Source organism: Rissa tridactyla, chromosome 10, assembly GCF_028500815.1.
Source record: "Rissa tridactyla isolate bRisTri1 chromosome 10, bRisTri1.patW.cur.20221130, whole genome shotgun sequence".
NCBI lineage: Eukaryota > Metazoa > Chordata > Aves > Charadriiformes > Laridae > Rissa > Rissa tridactyla.
This window is the reverse complement of record NC_071475.1, coordinates 20,460,460-20,487,521: the sequence shown is the minus strand read 5'-3', so window position 1 is coordinate 20,487,521 and position 27,062 is coordinate 20,460,460. Positions and strand designations below refer to the sequence as shown.

At 41.9% G+C, this 27,062-nt stretch overlaps 2 protein-coding genes and 1 long non-coding RNA gene across 11 annotated transcripts in view; 2 read left to right on the top strand and 1 right to left on the bottom strand.

The window, feature by feature from the left end:
- Positions 1–3,966: 3,966 nt before the first annotated feature.
- On the top strand, positions 3,967–13,637 carry LOC128915494 (uncharacterized). Of its 3 annotated transcripts, XR_008468646.1 has the most exons (7): positions 3,967–4,078; positions 4,742–4,800; positions 5,988–6,054; positions 9,044–9,124; positions 9,807–9,909; positions 10,546–10,595; positions 13,057–13,637. It is a non-coding gene; the product is annotated as an uncharacterized LOC128915494 (long non-coding RNA). The 3 variants fall into 3 exon arrangements; XR_008468644.1 differs by lacking the exon at positions 9,807–9,909; XR_008468645.1 differs by lacking the exons at positions 9,807–9,909; positions 13,057–13,637 and adding an exon at positions 12,580–13,049.
- Positions 5,919–21,319, bottom strand: NOL8 (nucleolar protein 8). Of its 4 annotated transcripts, none has more exons than XM_054215840.1 (17): positions 21,241–21,319; positions 20,566–20,740; positions 20,336–20,398; positions 19,429–19,507; positions 18,976–19,123; positions 17,975–18,043; positions 15,708–17,636; positions 15,307–15,423; positions 13,931–14,050; positions 13,504–13,588; positions 12,477–12,618; positions 10,834–10,917; positions 9,763–10,049; positions 7,776–7,902; positions 7,264–7,334; positions 6,414–6,496; positions 5,919–6,119 (listed from the first exon to the last, which is right to left on the bottom strand). In XM_054215840.1, exons 2-17 carry the CDS (start codon positions 20,702–20,704, stop codon positions 6,066–6,068), a joined length of 3,597 nt encoding a protein of 1,198 aa, XP_054071815.1. In that variant the 5' UTR covers positions 20,705–20,740; positions 21,241–21,319; the 3' UTR covers positions 5,919–6,065. The 4 variants fall into 4 exon arrangements, with proteins under 4 accessions (XP_054071815.1, XP_054071812.1, XP_054071814.1 ...); XM_054215837.1 differs by having other exon boundaries at positions 15,708–17,648; positions 21,241–21,318; XM_054215839.1 differs by having other exon boundaries at positions 9,772–10,049; positions 15,708–17,648; positions 21,241–21,317.
- Positions 21,320–21,370: 51 nt separating this feature from the next.
- CENPP (centromere protein P) overlaps positions 21,371–27,062 on the top strand; it is a 152,935-nt gene continuing 147,243 nt past the window's right edge. For 3 of the 4 annotated variants that reach the window (XM_054215855.1, XM_054215854.1, XM_054215856.1), the window contains exons 1-4: positions 21,371–21,877; positions 23,859–24,013; positions 24,831–24,988; positions 25,356–25,444. In XM_054215855.1, the coding sequence (XP_054071830.1) occupies positions 23,877–24,013; positions 24,831–24,988; positions 25,356–25,444 (384 nt within the window). In that variant the 5' untranslated portion in view covers positions 21,371–21,877; positions 23,859–23,876. Of the gene's footprint in view, positions 21,878–23,225; positions 23,287–23,858; positions 24,014–24,830; positions 24,989–25,355; positions 25,445–27,062 lie in introns of those variants that run through there. The other variant, XM_054215857.1, reaches the window with a different exon arrangement.

Sequence of the window (27,062 nt, the reverse complement as noted above, 5' to 3'; positions counted from 1 at the left end):
TCAGCACTCGGGGCTGGCGCAGGGCTCCTGGTGCGGCGTGTTCGTCTGGGCCGGCTGTAGGGATCTGGGGCCCGACGCTGCGCGCGGGAGAGGGCTCGCACCCGCGTGGGCCCAGGGGTGCTGGAGCCACTGCTGCCCTCGAGTGCTGGGGAGCCGCAGGAGGACCCCGATGGCAGCTGGCTGGCGATGCTGGGGCTGCTGGTGTTGGGAACCGGGGAGCCATGGGACGGCCCCCGCCCCGCCTGGCTTTGGGTGCTGCTCCCAGCACTTGGGGCTGGCATTTGCCTGTTCTCATGGCGTCTTCTAGGCCGGCTGTATGGAATTTGGGCTCGATGTTGCAGCCGAGAGCGGGTTCGCGTGCGGTCAGGTCCAGGTGGGCTGGAGCAGCTGCCGCTCGCACGAGCTGGTGAGCTGTGGCCCGGCCTTGATGCCGCCTGGCTGGCAGTGCCAGGGCTGCTGGTCCCCGGCGCCTGGGAGCCCCGGGAAGACCCCGATGCAGACTGGATCCCACTCTCGAGTGCTGGGGAGCTGTGGGACAGCCTTGCTGCCGCCTGGCTGGCAGTGCCAGGGCTGCTGCTCCCAGGTGCTGGGGAGCCCCGGGAAGGCCCCGCTCCTGCCCGGCTGGGGCTGGCGAGCTCCGAGGTGGCACTGGAGGCTGTAAGGGGAAGCAGGAAGGTCAAGGGCACGGCCCCCCAGGCCCGGGGCAGGATAGGCCAGGAGCGGTGCCCCCAGCCCTCCTGGAGCAGAGAGGCTCTGCCAAGCCCACCCTGGGTACCCGCTGCCAGGCCTCGCCTGGCCCCTGGCCCCCGGGCACCCGGGTGCTTTGCCTCTTACCGGTGCCCAGGCCAGCACAGCTGTCGCACTCCCAGCTGGCCGTGCTGCTGCTCAAAGAGGAGCAGTGTCTGTGGGTGCCCTCGGCAGCGCAGGAGGAGCACAGGAGCAGTTCCCAGGGCCTGGGGAAGAAAACACGTCCATGGCTGTGAGGACAAAGTGACCACAGCACGGGACTGTCTGGCAGAGCTCTTGCTCTCAGTCCTTGCGCTTGAAGCCCTCGGCCAGACTGAGATCCCGTGCAGAGCCCCAGGGTGCAGCGTTGGCAACTTACCCCCCTTCCTCTGCCTGCTCCCTGCCTCCTGGACAAAGGCAAACACTGGCATCGCAGCGGCTGTGCCTCTCTCTTTCTCCTGCGTATGCCTGGCCGTCCTCCCATGATGGTAGACTGATGGAGAAAGGAAAACTGATGAGCCCCCGCTACCTGACATGAGGCAGATGCAGGGCGTCCCTGCTCTTCCCCCCCGCCAGTTTTCCAACTCCTGCCTGAAGCTGAAGCCCAGACTCGTGAGACATCGTGAGACATCGGAGGGTCAGCGCTGCTGGAGCAGGCCCTGGCATGGCACAGCGCTTGGGGTTGTGTGTGTGTATGTGTGTGTGCCTGGGGGGGTGATGATGTCATTTGGGACACCACGATGTCACATGGGCTGTGATGATGCGGTAGAGGAGCAGGTGCGTGGCGATGTAGGGGTTACATGGCGTTCCCCCCAAAAGAGGCAGGTCACAGCCCCAAAATGTCTGAAAATTCCAGGGGCGGTGGTTGTGATTTAAAAATTTTACAACCTGTAACTCTGGGTGTGAGGCATTGAAATGAAGAATAATCTGTCAATTTTATATCTATTGAAAAATAATATTCATTTCTATATATAAAAGGAGTTCATCATAAAAACCTATATCCCTAAGGATGTTATGATCCTCTATGATATAAAGGAGTTTAGACAACAAAATAAAGAGCTATTCCTGTGTCAAAATATATATCTAAATAGATAGCTAGACTAATTAGATGTTCTGTATAAGTGTTGATATATAAGTCTAAATAGCTCTAACTTGTAAAAGATATTCTATAGAAGTCTAAATAGATGACGTATTCTCTAGGTGTGTGTATATATGTGTGTGTGTGTAAATAGATACAGCAGTGTAAATGTCTATGCTATATGAGGTTTCTAAAATGCAAAGAAAGGCTGTTTATAGAAAGGGTTTAGAAACTCTCCCTCCCCACTAGTGTCTCTTGACAAAGCACTTTCCAAAGCTGCCGCATCCCCCGTCTCCTTTTGCCCCTTTTCCCATCCTGATTTGGGGTCAATTCCCCTGAACGGGGACTTTCCCCTGCAGGGCTGCACACACTGAGCGGGAGCTGCCGCCACGGTGCAGAAATACCTTGAACCCCCGATTCTTGGTCTGTGCTGGCGGACACCCCCCCCGCCCTAATTCTGGGGGCAAAATATCCCAATCCGTGGCTCCTGGGAAAGCCAAATCCACCTGAATTTGTGCAGCTGGAAAGGGAAAAAACAACCCCGTTTTCATGCAGGAAAGCAAAAATCGCCAATTTTTATTTTGTGGTCCCTGTCGGACTCACTGCTGTCAGCCCCCCAGCCCTGGTGCCCCACGCAGCGCGATGCAGCATCCCTGGGGCTCGTTCCGTGGGGAAGCCCCTGTTCCGCAGGTTTTTGGGGCAGAGGCGCTGGCTGACGCTGCCTGGGCTGCGAGTGCGGGCAAGGCCGAGAGCTGGGAGCCCCGCAGCCCGGTCAGTGGTTGCGATGCCCGGCTGGCCTAAAGCGGGCTGAGAGCGGTCAGTGCTCATCGCCCTGATGAGCGCCGAGAGCGGGTTAATTAAGGGGGTGCTGCCGCCCGGCGGCCGAAGGCCGTTACTGCAGGCGGGGAGCGGCGTGTGCGCTGTGGACCCGCCCCCGGCCCGCCCTGGCCACGCCCCCTGATCGTCTCAGCCACACCCCCGCCCTCTGTCACTACGCCCCCGGTCACGCCCCCGGCCATTTCTGACCACGCCCCCTCCCTCACTGGCCCCGCCCCCCGGCCCCGCCTCACCGCACGGTCGCTGCTGCCGCCCCGACCCCAACCCCTCCCCGCCGTGGGCCAAGCCCGGTACCGCAGCGCCGGCCCCGCACGGGCTGTTGCCGCGCGCCATCCCCGGCCAAAAAAATGCCAATTTCGGGCTCCCGGGAAAGCCAAATCCACCTCGATTTGTGCAGCCGGGAGCCAATTTGGGGAAAATAGGACCCTCCTCGGCCCCGCCTCTCGCCCCGAGCTGCGGTACCGGCTGCTGCTCGCCAGCACTCAGCGCTGCGACGCGCGCTGTACTGCGCATGTGCGGCCCCCGCCTGCAGTACCGGACGGTGTCCGCAAGACGGCAGAACTGAGCGCTGTGGAGCCCGCTGTGCTGCGCATGCGTCGCCCCCCGCCGGCGGTGCCGCATTGTGGCCGTAAGGACACGGCAGCGAGCGCAGCACCGCTGTGCACTGGGGGGGCCGGTCGTCCCAGCTCAAGACCTTACGACTGCAAGCCGGTAATGAAGCTGGGGAGACGCCTGCTGCCCCCTCGGCCCCGCCTCTCCGCCCTCCTCTTGCGTCCCCCTCAGCTCCGCCCCCCGGCCCTCCTCGGCCACGCCTCCCGTTCCCCTTGACCCCGCCTCGCGGTCCGTTTTCCTCCCCGAGCTGCGGTAGCCCGGATCTTCCGCGAAGTGCCGGACCCCAGGGAACGCTGCGGGGCGCGGGGGCGGGCCGCGCGACGGGTTTATTTTGTGCCATCGCACACAGCTCTATAAAGCTTTTAAGGGGAAAAAGCCGGGTTTGGGTGAATTCCCCGCCGGTGGGCCCGGCCGCACGGCCCCGTTGCCACGGCGAATGCTCCGCACCCCTGCCGGGGCGTCTTCACCATGGCAACCGCTTCCCGGACGGATGGGCGGGAGGGTGGGTCAATCAGAGCGCTGGCGCCGCGCTCCCATTGGTCGGATCGCCTCACCGCGCTTCGATTGGTCGGATCAGCTCGCCGGGGGTGGGGCGCAGTAGGGATTGACGGTCTCGACGAACCAATGGAGCGGAGTTTCTCGAGGAGTGCGGGGGCCGGCGGCGGTGAGACAGCCAATGGGCGCGCGTCATGGGCGGGGCGGGCCGGGGCGCTCCGGAAGCGGAGAAGTCGGGGGAAAATGGCGGCCGCCTCGAAATCGGAGCGGAGCGGTCCGGGCCCGCGGGGCTGCCGCGAGCACGCCGTGAGGCAGCTGGACCGCGTCAAGGTGATTCGGGGGCGGTGGGGGGCCTGAAGGGTCCCGAGGGGTGATGGGAGTGGGGGCCGGGAGGGCCCTGAGTGGGGCTGAGGGAACGGGGGGCTTGAGGGGGCATTGTCGGGTCGGAGCGGGGTGGCTGGGCCCGGCTCCCCGCGGGGTCCCTTCGGCCTGCGGCGTTTGGGGGGCGATGCTGGCGATGCCGGAGAAATAAAGCCCGGCGGTAAGAAAGCGGAGCCCGGGCAGTGCTGCTGCCGCCCCGCAGGGACGTGGGGCCGGGCTCTCCGCAGTCCCCAGCGCTCCCCTCAAAGTGCCCGTGGGGCCCTGGGGGTTCCGGGCTGTGGGGCGGCTGCGCTCCCTCAGCGTCGCCCAGGGGGCGAGGAAGCAGAGAGGGGGAGCCGGTTTAGGGCCAGACACGGAGACCAGCTCTCCTGCTCCCGGGGCTGGCAACTAGGCTCACGTGGCTGGTTTTGGGGCTGAGAAAGAGAGGGAGTTGCATGGCTTTGGGCGCAGGAAGAGGGCTCGAGATGAAATCCATGCCAGGTCCCCTCTCTCTGTGCGGAGGGTCTGTCCCTTCCCTGCTCCCGAGGGCAGCAGTGGCTTGCAGGACCCCCGGCTCGTCCCTGTTGGCTGGGTGTGACAAACAGGTTCATTTCTCTGCTCTTCTTTTCCCAGTGTCACCTTCTGCAGCACGGGAAGAAAATCCTGCGTGGCTGATTCCGCTTCCTGCTCAGGTAATCACACACGTGGGGCTAGGGGAGCGGGGAGACACATTTGCAAGTTCAGGGATGCTACAGCTAGTCCAGATAGAAAAGGCAAATTTTCTGCCAGTGCAGAAAAGCTGATGAGGAGTTGCAGTGAACAGAACGTGCCTCCCACCTGAGCAGGGCCCTTGGTAGTTAGGAGTGGTTTCCTTTGGGGTCAAAGCCTGAACTTTCATCTAGGATAAATTAAGAGCTGCCTGTTACCTTTGTTAGGGTCAAGAGTTTCTCTTTGTTCCTACTGGTTCCACAGGCGAGTGCGAAATAGCCTTTTCCTAGGTGTAACTCAATTTTGACTAAATCTGTGGTGTCAGTCTAATTAATGTTTGAGCCTCTAGCTGACAGTAGAAATGTAATGAATGAAACGTGATGGAAACTGATGTGTCACATGGTTTTTATTCTTTTTTATTATTATTGTTTGACTCTGTATGGCATGTTTTTCTGTAGCTCAGTCTGCATTGTTCCATGGAGCCTTCAGTCTAGGACTTTTAAGCAAAAAAAAAATCGCCAATTTTTATTTTGTGGTCCCTGTCAGACTCACTGCTGTCAGCCCCCCAGCCCTGGTGCTCTGCACGCAGTGATGCAGCGTCCCTGGGGCTTGTCCTGGGGGGAAAGTCCCCGTTCCACAGGTTTTTGGGGCAGAGGCGCTGGCTGTTGGGGCCTGGGCTGCGAGCGCGGGCAGGGCCGAGAGCTGGAAGCCCCGCAGCCCGGTCAGTGGTTGCGGTGCCCGGCTGGCCTAAAGCCGGCTGAGAGCGGTCAGTGCTCATCGCCCTGATGAGTGCCGAGAGCACGTTAATTAATCTGGTAAAGTTTTACTCTGGAAACAACGCATTCCAAATATTTGTAAAGGCATCTCAAACAGGATCTCTCTTATGTTTGGCAGGATACATGCTACATAGTCTTAGAGACACGGAGCTACTCTTTCACAGAGACTGCTCTTTCTCACCCTCCTTCAGCACTAGGACCTGAGAACTCAGCAAAATAACCCTGTGTTATCTTTGTAACATGATCAAATTCTCAAAAATCTTGCAAAGTAGCAAGTCACATTTAAATCGTGTAGACAAAAAAATACCAAGCCTTGGTACAAACACTGAATTGTCACAATAAACATGTACTTATTTAAAAAAAGTTTAACAGTCTTTTCCAATATTATTTCCTAGAATTTTCAAAGGATGTTTTTCTGCAGCTTCTTCAAAGAAGAAACATGGAACGTTCCTGACCAGTAAGGTAAGAAAGATTTATTGTTTTGCTTTCACTTTCCTTCTTGCATCCTTATGCTTCTTCCGGCATTCCTGAAAATATTTCAATTTTAACATAATATTAAGAGAAGTTTCTAAATTCACCTCTTTGTTTCAAACACTTTTTTTACATGCAGTAAAGTAACTGGTCCTGTACAATATAGAGATTAAGTAATTTACCTGACTGGACATCAGAACATAATGTTACATACACTTCTACACAAAAAATTTTTAGTTCCCTGGTAATTATAAAGTTTCAAGCCCTTCTAAAGATCCTGAATAAATTTTTAATGCAAATTAAGCAAATAAGCAGCTGTGTTACCAAGGAACAGATGTTAAAATACTCACCTCAAGCAATAATCTACGTCTGTCCTCCCAGCCATCTTTTTCTTCACTGAGCTCTACTGATCTACAAAATAACTTAGGGCCCTCTGCACAAAACAAAGAACAAATTGATATGGTTAAACACTCCCAAATACGCTGCTGTTTGTAAATCTCGTGAGCAGCACAGCAATAAGCTCAGAAGGGTTAACACAGTAAATTCTACACAGACATTTAATGATAGTTATCTAACATGTCTCAGGAAACAAACATTATTTGAGGCTGTCCTGATAATTCATTGTATAAAATACCGAAAGCAGTTGTTTTGGTGGCCTGTGGTTTTTTGGTGTGGGGTTTTTTTGTTGTTGTTTTGTTTGGTTTTAACTATGAAATTAAATTTGTTTGGTTTTAACTATGAAATTCATTATATTCACAAGAAAAAAACCTGCACTCTTTAAGATCAAGAACCATATGGACATATGTGGCTGATAAGAATATTCAATATTCTTAACAATAACACCAAAACACAGAAAAAAGCTAAAAGACCATATATATGCCTGAAAGGATCCAAAATGTCTAGATAACCTGTCAAGTGATTTTTCTTTTTTGTAAGCCCTAAAAGACCAGCCACATACTGGGCAGTTTTCCTCTGAAAAGAGGAAAGGAAGACAGCTGCTCAGCAATTATTTCACCAGGACTTTCTTGTCAGATGTGCTACCACAACTTATACCACATGTAATGATGGAAATTTGCAATTTTTTTTTCTTAAACCTCTCATCTGTGTTTTAACTACAAAACATTAATAACGAGGCGGTTATTTTTTTCTCATTGAGTTTCAGTAAGAGTTAAAAAAAGGAGGGAATAAGTTCTATTATACCTCTTAGTCGTTCGTCACCTTTGGAGAAGAAGAAAAACCTAGCACTTTCTGTCTGTGGTAAAGAGAAAAACCTAGACAAACAGAAAGGAATTTTAGCATCATAAAAGTTACCGTCAAATTCCGTTAACACAAGTTAAAGCTGTAACGCTCCAGAGAAATAGTATGCTTTGAAGAATATTACTCAGTAGTAACCAAATATAGCGTTCTATAAAAAAAAGCTTTCTTAAGAAAACTTAATAGATATTTGACTTTTGGCCAAACCCACTACCCAGTGAAGTTCTCAGGCATTGAGCTAGAAACTTAGCTTTTATACTCAACTTCAAATCAAGTGTGGTATTGGGATTTTTGACTGTTACATTCTGTGCAGCAAGAAATGGTTTCCTAAGACAACTTCCATTGTTCAAGATGCGGAATGAAGATGTTAGTTTCCCATGACCTGAGTGCTGCTATTAATATTCTCATAGCATCAAACTACTACAACCCAGTAGACAACAAATACAAATATAACTTGCATTTCTTTGTCCCTTTCACTTTCTGGTGCCTCTGGTTCATCTTCGCCCTCAGAACTGCTGTCTTGGAAACGTGGATCTTCTTGCCATGTGGCTTTTACAGGTTTTATTACTTCAAGTACATAGGGCTCTGCAATAGTATCACAATTGAAAAAAAAAAATCAGATTACTTCCTCACTTTTCAGTAAAAATTTCTACTTCAGAGTGAATAACGTAAATTGGAAAAGGCATATTTAAGGACAGAAACCTCCCCTCCCAGGTTTTCCATCACCCTCTGGGCAGGTGTGAATTTAGTTTGCTTTCTCATACACATTCACCCTCAAAATTCACAACTGGTATCATCACAGCATACGGAAAAAGTGCAGGAGTCCTTCTGAAGCTTGCTGTTAGGGTCCAGGGTTCTATCAAGTCACTCTGACCTAACAATCATTATCAACTGAGTTGGGAGTAATTGCACCCATTCCTATTTTTATCTTGCAGAAGTTGGAATAAAAGCTTTCTTAATAACTGTCTTTGCAAAGAAATTCATAATGCCTTAGCTTATTCTTTCTGTGTGTTTAAGCTACGTTATTTTCACGGATGTATTCCTGCCCGTAGCATACACAGCCAGTTGCCAGAAGCCCAGTTTACACACGGTAACTTAAACACGTACTGAACCCTTAATACTTTACCTCACCAAAAGGACTAAGGTTAGAAAGCTATGGTACACTTTTGTTTTAGTGTATAAACACAGTACTTGTCTGGATGACCAGAACAAAGAATAGCTCCTGTGGTGCCTCTCTCTGGCAATATAAAACTGTTTCCAAACCCAACAGTAACTAGACCATGAAACGCAAACAGTATTTTATGCAAGAGAAAGATCAGAAAATTCTACTTTGGAAAAAGTAAGCATTTGTAAGTTTAAATTGTCCACACAACACTCATAGTTTGTGCTCAAAGACTATCCACATGTTCTCCCTTCATGATTTCCACATGACACACGTGATCTTAAAGTCAGGTTAAACAAAGCCAACAAAAATAATCACAAAAATCACCTAAGCAAGTTTGAGCTACGTGCAATGGAGAGAGACTTCCCTTTTTGTTTATGCCAATACAGCAGCTCGCACAGTAGCCCTGTTGCCACCAAATAGGGTTCTTACACAATATAAACCAATAATTATTCATAACAGCAAATATAAGACACAGTGCTCAAGTGCAGTTCTCAGTGTTAAGAACTTTGTGAACTCTGAACTACATCTCCACTCAGGTATTGATTTTCCACTTTGTTCTAGACATCTCCTACAGATTCTGAAACCCGTATTATTGCATTCAGAAGACACTGAATACTTTCTGTCGTCAGCAGAAGTGTGGAGGTCTGTTGGTTTTCTCCTGTGTTTGTTTTTAGTTTTTTCTTTTGTATTTCAGTTAACTTCACACAGTTTCTTTTATTTCCTACATTACTACTTATTAAGTTACTTGATTTCAGATTTTTTAATCTTGATTTCATAACCTTTGTTTTTATCGGAGGCTAGGACACCCCAATAATGTGTCATTCAGTTTCAATTTTCTAGAGGTACAATAATAAAATTAAGTACGTAATAAAACTATCTTGAGGTCAGCTCTAAGATTTTCTTTTGCTCATAGTGCTACCTTAATTAACACACATTTTATTTAAAATTTTGTTGGTTTATATGAAACCTGATTTGACTTGTGTGTCTCCCCCCCACTTTCCTTGAGAAATGTAGTGGATGATAAGTTTTTCCATCACTGTTCAAAAAACAATTACAGTTTCTTCTCAAAATACTCCTTTCAAAATTCCTGGGATGGAAGCATGAATTAACTGTGATTAAAATACAACAATCTTGGCAAGTGTAAGAAGATCATAATGACTTTGCATAATTACTGACTTTTGCCTCTGAAAATCCCCTGGATTCTGAGTTTCTAGACACTGTATTACTCTACAGTGCCTGACATAAGCTACTCATTAGAAACTGTACTATTATATACGTACTGCTGTTACCTTCTTTTCTGCCCGACTCCTCTGTGTCTCCAAAGAAGGAAAACCTGAAACCACTAGACTCCTGAGCTCCATTACTCCCAGCGTTTAGTCCCAAATGGTCAGGTCGGGTAGAGTCCTCCGCCTCATCTTTGTCCCAGGGTATTTCTTCATTTTTTTGTGCTTTGCTCTTTGAAGACCCAAACAACTCTTTTAAATCAACAGCAATCTCATAATACATTTCTTTAGACACTTCAGGCACTTTCTCACGCTCTTCCCTCTTCTTCTTCCTTTGAGCTTTACTGAAACGAGATCATTAAAGGATAGTACTGCAGCACACATATTTTTAAAAGTTCCCAAAGAGGCAGCCTTGCTATTAATGTCTGCCTAAACTTATACAAGCACATGAATTACTACTTCACTTTTAAGGTTTTGGTGGTTGTTGGTGGGGGTTTTTTTGGTTTGGTTTGTTTTCTACTTCTTTCTTAGCAATTCCACGTTCTGGCAGTAGGGTATTTCCTATTGCCAGAAACAGGTTTCTGGCATAGGGCAGCATGACTAGCCTTTTGGTTTAGAATTTTGACCCATTTCTTTTCACCTCCTGCAATTTACCCACCCTTGGAGGGTATGCAGTGGGGAAACGTCTGAGGTTTCACACTAAAGGCAGGAACAAGGCTACTTTATAATTAACCACATCCTGACTTTTCACTTAATATGTGATAGCATATAAATTAAGATATTTAGGACTTCCTGGCAAAAGAAATATTAAGAGCTAATTTATTTTTTTTTCCCTCACAGACTTGCAAATCTTAAAGTCCATGACTTGAAGCAAAGGGGATAGCCTGAAGGTGAGTAAGGAAGACAGAAAATAGCATGCAGAGAGTAGATGCTAGAATGAAAAGATGACATTGAATCATGTGTTTTTAGTGGTCACAATTCTTATTATATCTTGATTTTAGCAATAACAGAGAGAACTACAAACAAACAAACAGAGCAGTCTGCATAGTTTCAAACTCAGTCTTCTGCTACAGCCGTCTTTCTGCGGGAAGAAACATTACCATTGTAGTTACCAAACTATAACATTACCTCTCTTTTTCTGTAGCACTTGTTTTCCTTTCAAAAACTGCATGGTCCTGTCTTGTGGGATCATAGCGGAGGGCATTAATATCTCTATAAAAATCAAAAGGAAAAGAAAAACCATGAGACATTCTAGATGTTCCACTGAAAGCTACCCTCAACCTTTACTGTTGGATTCAAATTCACATTGACTTCTTTACCAAAATGCTCCAAATCAATCCAAAACCTAACTGGCATTTACAAAGTACTTGCTAGTCACTGTCAGGATCAGGAAAAGTTATAAACAGAAGTGGCTTTAATGAAATTGTAATATTTCATATAAAACATAGACCTCAAGTCGTGTGTTATGCATGAAGAGTAACTTTATACCTGCACCTGTTTATCTTTTGAAGAGTGATATCAATATATCCATATCAATATATCTATTTCTTCTAGTACCAAACATTGCATAAATTCAATTAGTCCAAGGGAAAAAAACAAAATAAAACCCAAGTAAAACACACAAACAAAACCTCATGATACCCATCTTTCAAAATTTAAACGTTTTCGGGACTTTCAGCTAAAGCAGTCTAAGGTCTAGACTGACCTCAAAGCTTGTGTAGCAAAGCCCACGCTGCCTTACGGCAATGCAAGAAGGTAATCGCTTATTTCCCCTCCTCTCCCTAAATTAATGCTCACGGCATAAATTAACTGCTTTTAAATGGTTACATACTATATCATTACTGAGGTATTAGAGAACACTGTAATTCACAAAACTTTCCGAAGATGATGTCTGGGATTGCACAGATTATTTCCCCCTCTGCTTAGTCTTCAGAAAATACATGAACATTTGTACAGAAATTATGGGATTAAATAAGACTGTGCAGCAGTCACAATGGTGTCTAGCAGTCAGCAGTCACTGATGCAACTCTAGTAGTGACTGTTGGTAAAAGTTTACTAATTGCACGCTATTTAATTACCTTAATACTACTAAATTCCACCAATTCAGTCCACAGACCAAGATCTGTTAAAGTGCATAGTTAAACGTCACAATACTTCCAACAGTACATTTCTGAACCTATCGCATCATCCTCTAATGAAGGCTAGAGCATGCCCAACAGCAACATGTAACAATTTCCTAATCTAATGAAGAAATTTCTCAAAAGCAGACATACAGATAAATGGAAAAAAAAAAATATTTCTCCACTGAAAAAGAAGTTTGATGCTAATCACCTGTAAGCCAGAGAAAACAATAACCTTATTAACTGCCATGGAAGTTAGAGTCTAACTTAGCGACTCACTGCCCAACTCACACGTTCTTTGTTTAGCCAACCTAAGTTTGTCTCCACAGAGAACAGAAATATATCTTACATAGGCAAGGACTTAGTAAAATCTTAATTTTTCATAACGAACAATCCAATCATTCAAAATCTATTACAAGAAACTCAAGCAGGCATCTGATAATTTTTTCCCTAAAACAATGATAATTACCAGTTGTATAATCTATTGGGACACTCAAGTTGGGAAACTGCATTAAAAACTGACTTCAAATGCACATAACAGAGAAGGAAATACTTTTCTCAGTCAGCTAGGCAGAACCTTTAGTTGTGAAACACTGACAAAAATGAAGCCTTCCTAAAATTCCTTCTTTTTTGATAATGGATTATTCATACTTGAATTTCTTAGCGTTTGTGGACGTTTTAGTTGTCTTAGGGTGTTCAAGGTTGATATTCAAGAGGCTTCCCAGTATTTGCAGGTTTTTCTTTTTCTCCGCAGCAAGCTCTTCTTCCTCATCTGCCTTCAAGATGTTTGTCTCTGCCAAGAGAAAAATAAATACATTATTTTTCCCCCACTGTGACCTGAGTAAGCCTGTAATATTTGATATATAACATACTACAGTACTAGAAGAGCTCATACATATCAACACACCATTTCCTTCATTTTAAAGCTACTTAGAGGCTTTCTCCCTTGTACTTAGAAAATCTTTGATTAGAAATGTCATGGACATCTATTTCATGTGAAAATCAGCTCCATTATTTAACCCGTTCCCCGCTTATGTCACATAAATGTCAACGGCTTTGCCACTGACAGATGCTGTACAGAAGACCACATTAAAGCAACAAAGGGAATAGTGTAACTAGGCAAAAAAATAAGTTTCAGAAACAAATTCTGAGTCTTGAAAACTAGGTTAAAAATTTTGGGTTTGGTGTGTGTGGGTGAATAACTCTTTAAAAAATTTTTTGCCTTTTTCAGCTTTTCTGCCTTCTGTTGCTTAAACAAAAAACCCCAAACTCTCCAAGTCTGCCAAATCAGCCGTGGACTGCAGGGTGACAACAAAACAGTTCAATTGAATGCAATGGTCAAAAAAGTTTATTTTAAAGTCACCACCTATCCTGTGAAAAACATGGATAAACACATCCTGATATCATCCTGTATTAAAAAAATTATATTTTCCAATGTTGATTTATCAATCAAGTATGTCTCATTCTACTATTACAAATACCTTTGCGACATATACATTTCAGACAACACAACTACCAATATATACAATGTACAGCCACAACGCAGTTGGGTTATTTTCCTTAAGGAGTCACTAAAGAAGCAAGAGAGGCTTAGCCTGTAAGTTGCTTCCAGTATCCACAATTAAGGCTCCAATAAGGTCTATTACTGTCATTAACCAGGAAATAGGACGAGGTTTACCTTCTTCTTCACCGTCACTTTCAAGGAATCGAGCATCCATGCGAAATCTTTCATCTGTGCCAAATCGCGATTGCAATTTCAAGAGCTAAACAAAATGTAATAGATCCTATTAAGCACTGGAGAAGAAAAATCAATGCTCAGTAACTTTTTTTTTTTTAGTATAATTATGCCAACATATTAATAACCTTTAGCTCGTGATACCTTCTCTAGAAATGTCTTTGTATTCAAAGATGACATCAGAGAAACTCCTCCCACTCCCCAAAACACATTGTTTCCTCCGTGGCTACTGTTTCCTCTATTTAACAGAATTCTCTTGCAAGTTTGTAAAAATCATATTCAGCAAGTATGCAAACCTACCTTATGTTCTTCTGAAATGGCATTATGGAGATTGAGAAGTAAACTAAATTACAGTAATGGGTTCACTCACTCTTTCACCAGCTTTGCCTTCAAACTGAGGCTTAATTTTGAATCTCTCATCGTCTGTATCACCTTCCTCATCCTCACTGCTTTCAAACAGTCTGCCCAAAGTTTTAGAAGCAGATTCATCCTTTGTTAAATAGAAAAAAAATACAAAAAAGCAATTGTTTATATCATTTTGAGAAAATAAATCAGTATCAACTTTGTTCATATGTTTTCCAGTAGATTTCTTTAACAACCAGCTCACTTACTGATCCATGCACTTCAAATCTTATGTTGTATATATACACACCTTGTACAATTCTGCTCTACAGTTATAACTATGAAATTTTAGCATAGGCAAAATATCCATGTAAAGGGTAACTCACATGTTACAATACAAGAGAGTTAGGTATAAAAACCCAACTTTCTAATTGTGTCAAGGGAGATCAATTTTAAAATATCAATGTATAATTACACCCTTTCTGAACAAGCTTCATTTTTGGTATAAACTCTAGGACGTAGTTTAAGTCAGTTAATAAATATCAATGATTATAAAAGGTAAGCACTCCATGGCTTCGAAACAATTTTCCATAGAATTAGATGTTCTTTTAAAGAAAAGGAAAAATACAGGCCAGGGATTCTAAATACAGGGTAAGATACACATATGTAAAAAGAAGTGCTAAATGTGAGGAAAAGTGAGAAAAGAAAGTTTTAATTAAGTAGTGAGAATGGTCCTAACCTTACTGCATTTATGAAGAAAAAAGCCAACAAAAGCAAGACCAATGGTTTAAAGCTTTAGCAGAGATGCGATTAAAAAATGTGATAAGAAGTTCTACTCCAGAAAAAAGTACTTAATTGTGCTGAAACATATGGCGGTAAAATCCTGAAAAGTCTGCTAAATAAGGTCTCAGTTAGCTTAGGTGTAAAGAGGAAGTCCCACACAACTTCTTTGGACTCTAACATCACTTTAAAAACAAGACGCTGCATTAATAGAGATTCTTTGTCCACAGCGTTGAAAGAGCAAAGAGTTCCGTACTACTCAAGCCAAATCTCTTCCCCTTCCTTTGAAGTAACAAAATTTCAAAATTATGCATAAGCCCTACAACTTAAACATTCTTTTTCTATTAATCGAACTTAGATTATCTCTTAATCAAGTCTCAGTCTCCTCACAAATTCTCCAGGTTCTCCAGCTTTATCAGATGCATGGTTAAGTTCTTAGAAATCTGTTTCACATTAGCCAAAAAAAAAAAAAAAAAAAAAAAAAGATTCATTCATATTAATTCAAACCTTATCTACTTTTTTCTGTCACTTCATTATGAAAAATAGTCTTCAGAATAAAAGGCATAGTCATATTGATGTGGCATTACCTTACAGAATACTGGAATTTTCCCCAATAACACTTACTTTTTCATGCGTATTTCCCAAACTTGTGTCTTTCTTCAACACCTCATCTACTTCAGCTTCACTTTCCACATCTGAATTGAATATGATGTGTTTATGCTTGCCTGCTGGCTGGCTATCCTATGTAAGAGTGAAACATACCAAACACATCAAATACTTGCTACAGTCGCACATAAACATCTAAAAGACATTTCCACAACATGAAAGGAGGAATCTGCTATTCCTCTTGCAACTCTGGAGACATTCCAGGAATTGGGTACGCATCATTTTGTATACTAGCAAAACAAAACTGGCAATGTAATCAGAAATTTCAGACTATGATTTTAAAATACCTTAAACCACATCTATTCGTTTCCCATTTTCTTTTACTGCATGCTATTCAGATGGAAGTTGAATGTAATTACCAGATTTGAAAGAGCGCCTTGAATGAGTTTCTTCTGTAATTCTCTCTCTCTCTGTCTCTCTTCTAGAGCTGCCAGCCTCCTCTGGTTATCCAGCAACTCTTTCTTTTCTGTATTAGGTTCCTTTGAGGCAGCAGCATGAAGACGAAGCTCCTTGTTTTCCAGAAGGCTTGTCCTCCCATTCTGACATTTATTACCTTCACTTTCTGGATTTTTATTCCTTACATCCCTCTTCAATTTTTTTGAAAGCAGTTTTGGGCTTTTCAATTGTCGTTTAACTCTTTTCTGTGACACTGCAGCATTACTCTCCATGTCGCTGCCCTCATCTTCATTTTGATCACTACAAGGTGCAGCATCTCCATGCTCTGAATTTTCGTCTTTTTGCAAAGAACTCACATCTTTGTTCTTTCCTTGTAAACGTGACCTGGAAACAGGCTGATCTCTCTCATCTTCTAAGGAGGCAGCATCTGACAATTCCTCATGCTGTTCACAATGCGTATTTTGTCTCTCTTTGCTGCTGACTTCAAGTGAATGCAACGGATGGTTCTTAGACTGTCTTTTAGATGACTCCTCCCCACAGCAAGAAATACAAGCTTCAACACCTAAACTTTCTACAGACCTCTTCTTTAAACTAGTGCTGTCCTTGGTTAATTCTTTTTCACAAAGGGACCCCATTCCTCTGAAGGGCTGGTATTTCAAATGTAAATTATTTTGTCCCTTGGAGATTTCTTCATTCTCCTCCCCTGCTAAAATTGCAGCAAGTACATCTTCAGGACAGATACATTTTTTTTTAACTGCAGGGTGAAATTTAGAAAGTGTTGTTTTATTTACATTACCCTTAGGATTTTCTTCAACACTGCACTGACTAGAACTCTGTGTACTGTCTGATTCTTCTTCTGTTGTCCCAGAGTTTTCCGTAGCTAATGCTTTTAAGTCATCTAAAGTAAGGTCTAAGCGGTAACAGTTTTGCATCATGGATTCATAATCAGAACTGATTTCAGACTCCCCTTTCTCAGGATCTGAACAAGAGCTTTCACTATCACTTGTCTCTGTTGTGCTGCTAGCTGCTCTACTCTGCAAGGCAGCAATTTTGAATTTTTTCATTTTCTTTTTTCTTTCAGTGTATTTTTCTTTTAACTTGTGAGTTTTCAGTGAGGAATCATTTACCAAATCACATTTTTTGTTATTTAATATTTCTTTATTTTCCACCTTCACCTGTTTAGAATCTTCTAAAATTGCAGTTTTCCTGCTGCTTAGATCTGGAATTTTACTTTCAGCAATAATTTCATCTCTATCTGCTGAATCATAAACATTATTGCATTCCATAGTCTCTTTCTCTCTATAACTTCCTTTGATAGCTTTCTTCATGGCACCTGGACTGCTTAAGGACCAGTGACTATTGTATTTTAATTCAAAATTATCCCCAACAATTTCTAAGTGGTCACTTTCAATCTCAACGTTTTCGGCTTTCTGTATTTCACTCTCTCTCTTTACCATTGCTCTGATTTCCTCTTCAGAATCAATATCACTATCAGAAATACTCATATTATTTTGAGCTGTAACTCCAGAAACATTCATTTTATCTGATAATAAACCTCTCCCTGATACTGTACTATTAAGACCGCTTGATGGAGGCAATTTAGACTTCTCACTGGCTTTGGATTTTGATCCTTGATCTAGTTGAGGTGAGGAGCTTGTCTTTTTTGAATGTGCCTGGGACCCAGAAGAGAGCGCTACTGCTCCATTCAGAGCCTTACTGCCCAGTGGCCTCAGTTTTTTAGGTGTTTTTTTAGTTACAGGGAACTCTCCTTGCCGCTTCTTGTTTATGCTGTCTTCTGTCCCTTCCGAGTGCCAAGTAAGCTCAGATATAGGAACCGCATGTGTCAAGTCTAGTTCCAGCTTTCTAAGGTTATGGCAATATTTTGATGGGTCGTATTTCACAATGTTAGTCTGAGTTAAGGAATTAAAGCAACATGATTATTTCATCATGCAGACTTCCAATCTTTACAAACAGGTTAAATGCTGCATGAAAGGCCAATGAAGAGTCCTTTTTAATGTTATGACTATAACCCTTTAAGCAACTGACTTGCAGTCTAAAAAAAAAATAAAAATATTCAAATCGCACAAACTTACTGCAAGATTTACTTAGGGGATTCAGTGAATCAAGTATGACACAGTAATCAACATTAAGACCGTTAAGCAAATGTTTCCCCATATGATGAAAGAAAGAAGGGAATTGTGCCTATGCCCAACCAATAGGAAAAGGATATTTTATTTTTTTGTTGACTCCTAAGGTGCAGGATAGGCAAGACTCTGCCGAATTTACCAACAACCCATTTCTAAAAGGGAAGAAAAAATGATCAGTGTTAAACAAAAAAAGGAATGAAAATAACCCTGGAATAAAACAAGAGATATATTCTTTGATAACAGAAACACTAATAAAGAACCACCTATGACTAATTCTTTGTTTACTCTCTTGAGATATGTTCGTACTGTGCAACTTAGCCAGCTTGCTTCTCAAAAAAAGAGCAAACCAAAACCCCAAATTTTTTACAATCTGCAAATAAATACTGACAATAAAAAACTGAATTTCTTCACTTTACAAGTACTATTTTTAATATAAGGCTTCTGGTTTATGAATTAACACGGATATCTATATGGACAGGATCATTATTATTTTGCCTTTTTCCCCTTTCCCACTAAAAAATTAAAATTTCACCCCATCACCCTCCAAACCCATTCTGTGCTTAGCAAGTAATTTTGAAAACTTTGTAGTAAATACAGTTTTTTCTGCCGAAATTTGCATGTTCAGTGATTTTATTCCAAGTCTTACTTTCATAAGCATGTGTAGACCCTGATCCTAAATGTGTTGAAGCACAGAGATTACGTCCTGACAACCCAGCAGTCAAAAATGTATCTGCTGTATGAAAATAAGAGACACGTTCTCTTTACATGCGTTTAAGGGTGACATGAAGATATTGCCAACATAAATGAATAACAACGCGTTTACTAATTCAAGATGACAGAGAAGACAGTATGATCAAGATTATTTCCAGTCATTTCAAAGGACGACAGGAACATTCTACATGTTTACCCATAAGGAATTTCTTTTAGACTACTTTTCACAAGTTGGATTGTCACACTTCATAACAATTTCTTTATGTAAAGTGTAGAGATTTGACATAAATTTAAATGTAATAAGCTTGTGCTCAATTCTGGGTTGTTGTGGGTTTTTTTTGTTTTAATTCTCTATACATTTACCCCACCATACCTTATGGTCTGGCACCTCTGTACCTGGTACTGCTTTCATATGAAAGTCTACAATTCCAGCCTTTTTCAGTGATTCCAACAGACACGTTTCGTCATTTCTCTGTGGCTTTTCCTTCTGCAGCTTTGCTTCCTCTCTCTCTACAGCGAGCCTGTACCAAGAAGTACATCATATATGAAAAAAAGTCTGCCTATACGCTAAATTATAGCTGGCAGGGACCCTCTCCCACAGAACAGTAACCATTCACTGCTTAAGAAACTAATGTATCTGCTACCTTCAAGGGAATAATGATGAAAACATGCTGCAGTATCTAATATGCATCAACAGTCCATCAATGGCAAAAAAACCCAGAAAGAGTAAGACCGTAGCAGAGGAAAGCACAGCCATAATGCTATCAGGTAAACAGAAAAGGGGTAGCTATAGCAACAACATATATTTTTTAAAATTGATTTTTACCTGTGCAAAAAGCTTTCTTTGGCCAACTCAATTTGCAGTGTCCCCCCTTTCCATTTCGATTTATTTAAAACTGACATACCTGTAAAACAAGGAGATGGGAAATGAATATTTTCTACATTAAAAAAATACGCGTTAGACGTAACTATGCCTCCTTCTATGATAGTCTGAAGTTTCTTTAGCATGATCTTATACTCCATTACTCACCTGATTTAAGTTTGCATACAAAAGGTCTGACACCCAAAACTTAAACAAACAAGTCTACATCCAAAATTAAAAGTTCTGACTTCAGAAGAGTCATTCAAGTCTGCATGGTTCAGTTCAACTACAAACCTGAAAATTCAGATATACGTACTCTGAAGTTTCTACACTACTGTTAGATAGGCTCTTCTCTACTTAAGTACTTCTGTATTTCAGCTTTCCTATTCCTAATGGCAGCATTCCATAAGTAAAAGGGCATATTACCATTTCTTCTTTCAGGTATTTTCACCTGCCGTTTTGCTGCTACATATTACACAGGTGGGTTTATAACTATGCCAGTAGTTTTGTAAACCAATTGCTTTAACTGAAGCATGCTTTATGTAAACTACATTTCTTCTCACATCAAGTCACTTCTAACATTTTATGGACCTGATGAAAGCGTTTGAAGCACATTTCCTATACCCTTTCATAAAAGGATTAGAACAAACTCATAAATCACCTATTTCAGTCACAGGAATCTTTTTAGTCTACTTACATCTAATTACTGAAAACTCCAGTAAAGCAACTTCCATAAAACTGCAGCTTAAAGAAAATGGAATGAACACGACAACAGAATGAAACAGGGTCTACTTCAACCACATCCTGATTTGACAACTAGATGCATTTTCAGTAATGGAACTTGACTCAAAAGCATAAATAAGGTACTTACACTTTTTAAGATCTGTATCGGAAATGCTGACACTGATGTAAGCAAAAGTTTTCACTGGGTTCCCTGCTCAATGACAAACATTCAGTTAATTCCTATACAATTTCAGCATTTCTTTTAAACTGAAAAATAAGCTATTTCCTGAAAATAAAGCATCTCTGAAGCAAAAATTCCAGTTCAGAATACAGATTGAAAAACAATTCACTTTGAAAGGATGGATTCAAAACTGTTACCCTGATCATCTTTTCTGGTAATAATCTCTGCATCCGAAACACGCCCAAACTTGCCAAATCTTTCTTCCAGTTCAGCCTTAGAAACGGTATGGCTAAGCCCTCCAACGTATAAGCGTTTTGAGACTTGTTTGTTCTCCATGTTGAGAAGTCAAGCTGAAACACACATTCTCTTTACCTGTAGTAAGAAAAAAGATAACAGTTCACTAACACACCGTAGGAACTCATGCAATCATCATACCAAGCTGTGGAACGCGTCGCTCAGTCAGAAATCCTCCACAAAGAGCCTCTGGAGCAGAGCAGAGCAGAGCAAAGCCAAGGAGCGCTCTGCTCCAGCCGGCACCACTGAGCCCTGCAGTGCCGTAACCGACCCGGGGTCAGGCCTTGGGGGGCTTTAAGCCTCGAAGCGTACGATGGGGTGCAAGTGCCAGCGTCTCTTCCCAATATTAAGCTTTCTAAGGATTTTCTAAGCGCGGGGGGCTGAAGGGACTCATGGGGGAGGGAGGTGTCACAACGCGCCCTCAGCCCCCACTCCCGCCTCCCGGGAGAGCCCGCGGCACTAGCAGAGAACCCCCACGCGAGAAGCGCTGCCGCGACCCTCCCTCACCACCGCCATGTGCGATCCTCGCAGCGCCACTCCGTTAACCTTCCCCCCCGACACCTCTTCCCGGCTCTCACTGGCGAAAAGAGGGTTCCGCCTGCGGGGGCCGCCGAGCTTCCCCGCGCCGCGCTCGGGAGCCTGTTTCCGGCCGGTCAAGTGTGATGGGAACACACGGGGAAGGTCTTGTGACTGCGGGCGGTTTGGGTGCAACTAACCGGGAAGAAAAGTAGGGTGATTCTCCGCGAAATGAAAAAATAAAAAATAAAAATAAGCAAATAGATGACAAAATAATACTTTTGCTACCCAGTTCGAGTAATGGCCTCGGGAGCCGCCCTTCAAGCGGCTTTGTTCCTTGGCGAGGGGGGAACGAAGGCGCGGGTGGCCCTCCCTGCACGGGCAGCAGCTGTGGTAGCACCCAGGCCCCCAGCCGGCGCGTTGGGCGCGCGCAGTTCGAAGGCGCGGGGCGCGCGCGGTGGCTGTGCCGCGCGGGTCGCTGCTCTCCTCAGGGCGCGGCGCCTTTCTCCTCAGGGCCGGGCTGGGGCAGCCCCCTGGCGCAGCCGGACGAGCCGCGTTCTCCAGCCGCCACCTCGTGAGATTTGAAGGCTGGAAGCAAAGCCAGGAGACGCCGAACCCCGCCTGCTCGTTTCTCAAACTCTGGAAAGCTTTTCCTGTGGCAGCGTAAAAGCAAACGTTTAGGGGTGTATACACGTGCAGGTGCGTAGGAAAGTGAAATATATACCGTTAATTTACCGATATATGTATGTGTGTGCACGCTTAGGCTGAGGAGATGTGATTGATTGTCCTTAAATTTACGTTTTATTTAATTAAAAGTATGTGCAGGCATTTTTTTCTAGAGATAATGCTCTTTGAAGTTATAAGCAGTCTTTAGTCTTCTGCAGTCTAGTAAAATCATGTGAGTTAAAACAGGTGTAAGCAATATATGTGTTCTGTTACTGTTTTCAAAACAGCCAGCTGTTAAAAGAGGAATTAGCTAACGACCTAGGGTAAAGTTCCGGTTATTGTAATGTTTTTCTTTTTTCCAGAGCATGCTCTTTATTGTAACCAAAACTTTCTTCAACGTATCCAGTTAAAAAAAAAAAAGTAGGATGCATTGAAGTTGGAGAACTTCAATTTCTCTTCTCCGCTATCTTGTTCGTTGTCATACATTGCACAAGATTGCTCTAAAATTTCAGAGGAAGTTACCACTAGGCATAATCTCAGCGATTCTTTAATTGCATATACTTTCTTTATTCACTAAATAAGCTTTTAATGCAAAACATGTTTTGAATGTTGTTTTCTTGTAAGTGTTACTAGGATGCTGTTTCTGATGAAATAAACCAACAAAATCCTATTTCTCCCTCATCCTTTTTGTATTGAACCATATTAGTGTGGATCTTGCAAATACAGCAGGGGTTGTTTAAAACACACATAAAACTAGATTTTTTTTTTTTCCTGGTTGAAAGTATTAAGGTGTTGGTGTTGAGCTGCATAATATTCTCCATAGTCCTTTTAATGTGTCATGTCCAGGCTGAATGTCAGATTTTTTTTTTCTTAAAATTGATGTTTATTTATTTTGAACTATTTATGAAACACGGTTGTTTCTCTATGTCTCTTTTCTGCTGTTTACTGGAAAGGTGTGTTAGAAGGAACAGGTGTGACTGATTTAATCAGGTGTGTTGTTAGGTGAATTGGTCACAGCTGGATTTGGTGTCTGTGTCTGATTAGCTTTGCTTTCTCTCTGCAGAACAACTGGTTGTTCTACTACAGCAAATGTAAAACAGCTGGATATGCTCCTGAATAAAATCATGATTAGTTAAAAAGATTCTTAAAGAAAGCCTTTGACTACGCTAGATTCCTGATTTAACTTCTTATTTGGAGGCTATGCAGTGATCTGTGTCTTAAAATTAATTTAATAATTGCATTTGGACTCAATGAATTAGGTCTTTGAGGAACTAATGCAACAAAATTACATTTCTTTTCAAAGTTGTTATCTGTTTTGGAGAAAACTTTTTTTTTTCTTTTCTCTGAAGTCAGAAATTTGCTTTTTATCACAGTCTTGCTGATATCTAGTAGCTTCCTGTATTCACTGGAAGTGGAATCCTGTTCATGGTGCTTTTAGCAGAGTGAGTTACCATGTTTCTTAGGAAGACTTGCTATATTCAGAATTATGGAAAAAGCGGCCTTTCTGTTCTTCTGATGTCTACTTGCAGACCAGCGTCTTTCTAAGTGGACTTTCTAGTGTTTAAGTAGGAATTGACATTGATGACAAGTAGGAATTAACATTGATGACAGAGTACTGTAGTATTAATAGGAGAGTTTTACTGCAAGCCTAATTCTGTTTTCAGTTTGGTGACGCAATTCCTGTCAAATTTGGTTGCTGAGGATCAAGATTTATGTTAGTTTAATCTTCCATAGTGAACAGGAGTGTTTGACACTCTAGAATTCTTTGTGGAGGTATAAATTATTATACTCGTCAAAGCTACCTGGGATGTTTAAAAATTGTATGTACTAATTCTTCAGCTTTCAAGAGTCATAAAATATAATAGAATTGTCTCATTTTAAGTAGAGGGGTGGGAGAAACAAATGCCTAATGTTATATTTGCATTTCTTAAATTCCTTAGATAAAAATAATTTATTTTGAAAATGGATTTTTTTTCTTTTTGCCTAAGAAATATATTTATTTTGTTTTATCTAGTAAGCTTGATTCTGAGAAATGGACAACAATATTTGTCAAGTTTATGAAGATGAAATCCAGTTGCTGGAAGGAGAAATTAAACTATTGACTGAAAAGTATGAAGATATCCAACAAGAATCCACTTTTTTTTCTGATGAGGAGATATTAATGTCAATGTATGCCATTTTTTATATGTTGAATTAATAGTGCTTCTTTGTCCAAATGGTTTAGGATAAGTTTTTACCTCTATGTTAGGACTTTTCTTATGTTATTTTTGCAGTGCTGATCTTGTTTAGGACATGGCTATATATGGTAAAAGTTTACAAATAATAAACAGTTGACCTCTTTTTACTGCCTCCTGTTGGTAGCTGGTGTCTTTTTTGGATTTTGTTTTGTTTGTTTGTTTTTAAAAAGGCAGTCATAGTGGTCAGAGCATGATATCAGGTATATTATTCTGTGGGCCCTGCAAAGTTGTTGACTGCAAAGGCCATGTTTGCCATTGTGCATTGTGAAACAGCTCAGTGCATGTTTACTTAAAAAAAAAAAAAAGGTGAGGACTGGGGACTTGTACAGGTGTGACTAGTTATATGCTCAAGAAGTGCCATGTTAGGGCTTTTTATTTTCATTATTTAACTGATATTCTATGGTAAACGTACACTCCATAGATTAAAATTAATCGTTTAGATAAGGCATTACAGCTCATTTTTGTGGTACGTTCCTTGAAATGGATGCTTACATCTCGAGACTTATAATAAAGGCCGTGTCTACCTGGCAGTGAACATAAAGTATTTATGTAAGTTAGAATAGTTTACTGTTCCTAGTAACATGGTCCAACTGAAATTTGACTCACTGAAAACTTGGTCTGAAAATCATCAGATCACGTTAAAAATGCCTTTTATTTAATGTTGTTCCTGTAATGATGTGACAAAACATGTTCTTATGTCTGGGTTTTTTCCCCCTTTTGATTTTTTTTTTTTTCTTTTAAAATTCTAGAAATTCTTTGCAAAAAGAATTTCAGGGAGAATCTAAGGGAAATGAATCTCCATCAGACCTGAAAGCTCGACTTGGAAGTCTAGAAACAGATCTCTCATTTTTAATGAAGTTTACTGGTATTCAGTTCAGAAGTCATTCCAAGAAAACAGTGGAAAAAAGTAAGCATTTTTGTGCCCTTTACTGGTGCCATACTGAGTATACTGTTTCAGTTCATTACATTTGCAAATACATGTAATTCTACTTTCAATGTCAGCAGAAAGACAATTATTTTGACATGCAATAGAATTTTCTGTATTGACAAAATAATTTCTGAGTAAATATAGCTTTTTGCATAGTGGGAAAGTGAAAGACTACTGTGAAGTTAGTTGTGCTGTTTTGTTTTTTTTTCATTAATGTGTAACTTGACTTAGTTATTTATATGGTGGAAGGTATCAGTTGGTACTTTAAATATGACTAATGGAAGAAATGCAATAATTGTTGAATAGAATTATAATCAAGTATTTTGTTACTTTTATTTTATAACAGCTGGAAACAGAACAGTGCAGAAGCACAGATTATCAGGGAATTGCCACTCCCTGTTTTTTCAATTGGAATTCCAGCTTCTGGAAATGCGGGTAAGGATCAATGTATGTTTAAAAAAGCCCAAACAAATCAAGGAAAAAAACAAAACTTCAAATGGACAAATGTCAATACTTCCTTTTCCAGCTGAAGCCCCCAACTCTGGTAATTTGTTATTTTGGTTGCCCCAGTCTCCTTAATCTCAGCCTCAGTGGGTTATTTTCACCCTGTAACAGCTGGGCGCAACTTTAGAATTCCATGCACATCCAAGTAAAATAGTTCTGAAGGTCAAGTTCAACATTCAGTCATGAAATTCTTACTGTCTTTTACTATCGTCAGATACCTTGTTCTGGAGGCTGGAAAATTCCGAACCTTACCACTCTTGAGGGAACTGAGGAAAAGCTAAAAATCTACAAACTTGAACAATTGTGCTTTTTTTTACTTTGGTTATATTTCTGTTCACTTGGCTAGCGTGAGTAGTTGTTATGTCACAGCATGTTCCACAGAAGTTACACTAGTGATTACAGATTTTTTTGCAAGGAAGCTCTCATAAGAATCTATTCTTAGCACAGAATTGAGAATGATAAGCGCTGGAAAACAGCTGCTACCTCAATTTGTAATAATATTTTGACATCAGGAAATCTCAAGAAAACCTGATTTTCAGCTCAGCTTTAAAAGGTATTTAAAATTGAATGTGATTGAACTTGATAGTATTAAAAACTGCATTGCTATGTAAAGATGTCCTTCCTCATCTTAAGAAAAGACATGTTATGAATTTAGGAAGTATTTAGATAGTTGTGTGTGGATTGCATCATTTGAAACTGCAGGAGTTCAGCTGAATGAGGTTATTCTGCAACCTGCTGAGTCCACATGTGACTTGAAACTTGTGGTCCTAGCGATAATGATTTTACCATTTGCTTGGATAGAACTGCATTTAGCTTTGAGCACAGAAGTAGCCTGCGCAAATCATGCGACTTGGTTAGATTAATTTTTATTTTCATCTGTATGCTCCTGCAGTACGCTGACATCTTTTATTGCCAATGGAGCTCAGGTGAATAACCGGATGTTAAATTTATTTATAGCTGCGTTGGTGATGCTGAAATGTCCTGCACCACTAGATGGCAGCGCGTATCTATTAATGCCTGAAACCTGTGCTACTTCAGCGCTGATGAAATGCGCTAGAATAAGTGATACCTACAATACCACGTGTATATATTTAAAAATAATATTAAATATGTATTACAAATAGTTATTATAATGTAATATTTCCATATATTATCATGTTATAATAATACAAATATATAAATGTATAGTATAGATATAAAAATTAAAATTTAAAAATTTGCATTAATTAATTTTTAAAATAAAATTGCATGGCACCTGTAACTTACAATTTAATATGCAATGCCGATGATGTATCAATTCAACTTAAGTTAATAAACTCTGAATTGCCAATATTTTAGGCATTCGGATGGTGTGGGTTGTGGACATGTTGTGGAAAATGGTAAATTAGTTAAGCAGATGCCAATGATGAGTACAGTTTTTTTAATGTTATTAAAGGTCTTGCATTTACTTAAATGTTAATGTGTTTTAGCTGTTGTACAAATCATAATGTAATGTTTTGGTTAGAATTGTAAAATACAACCATTGTGTACAGTTCAGTATTTTCATGAT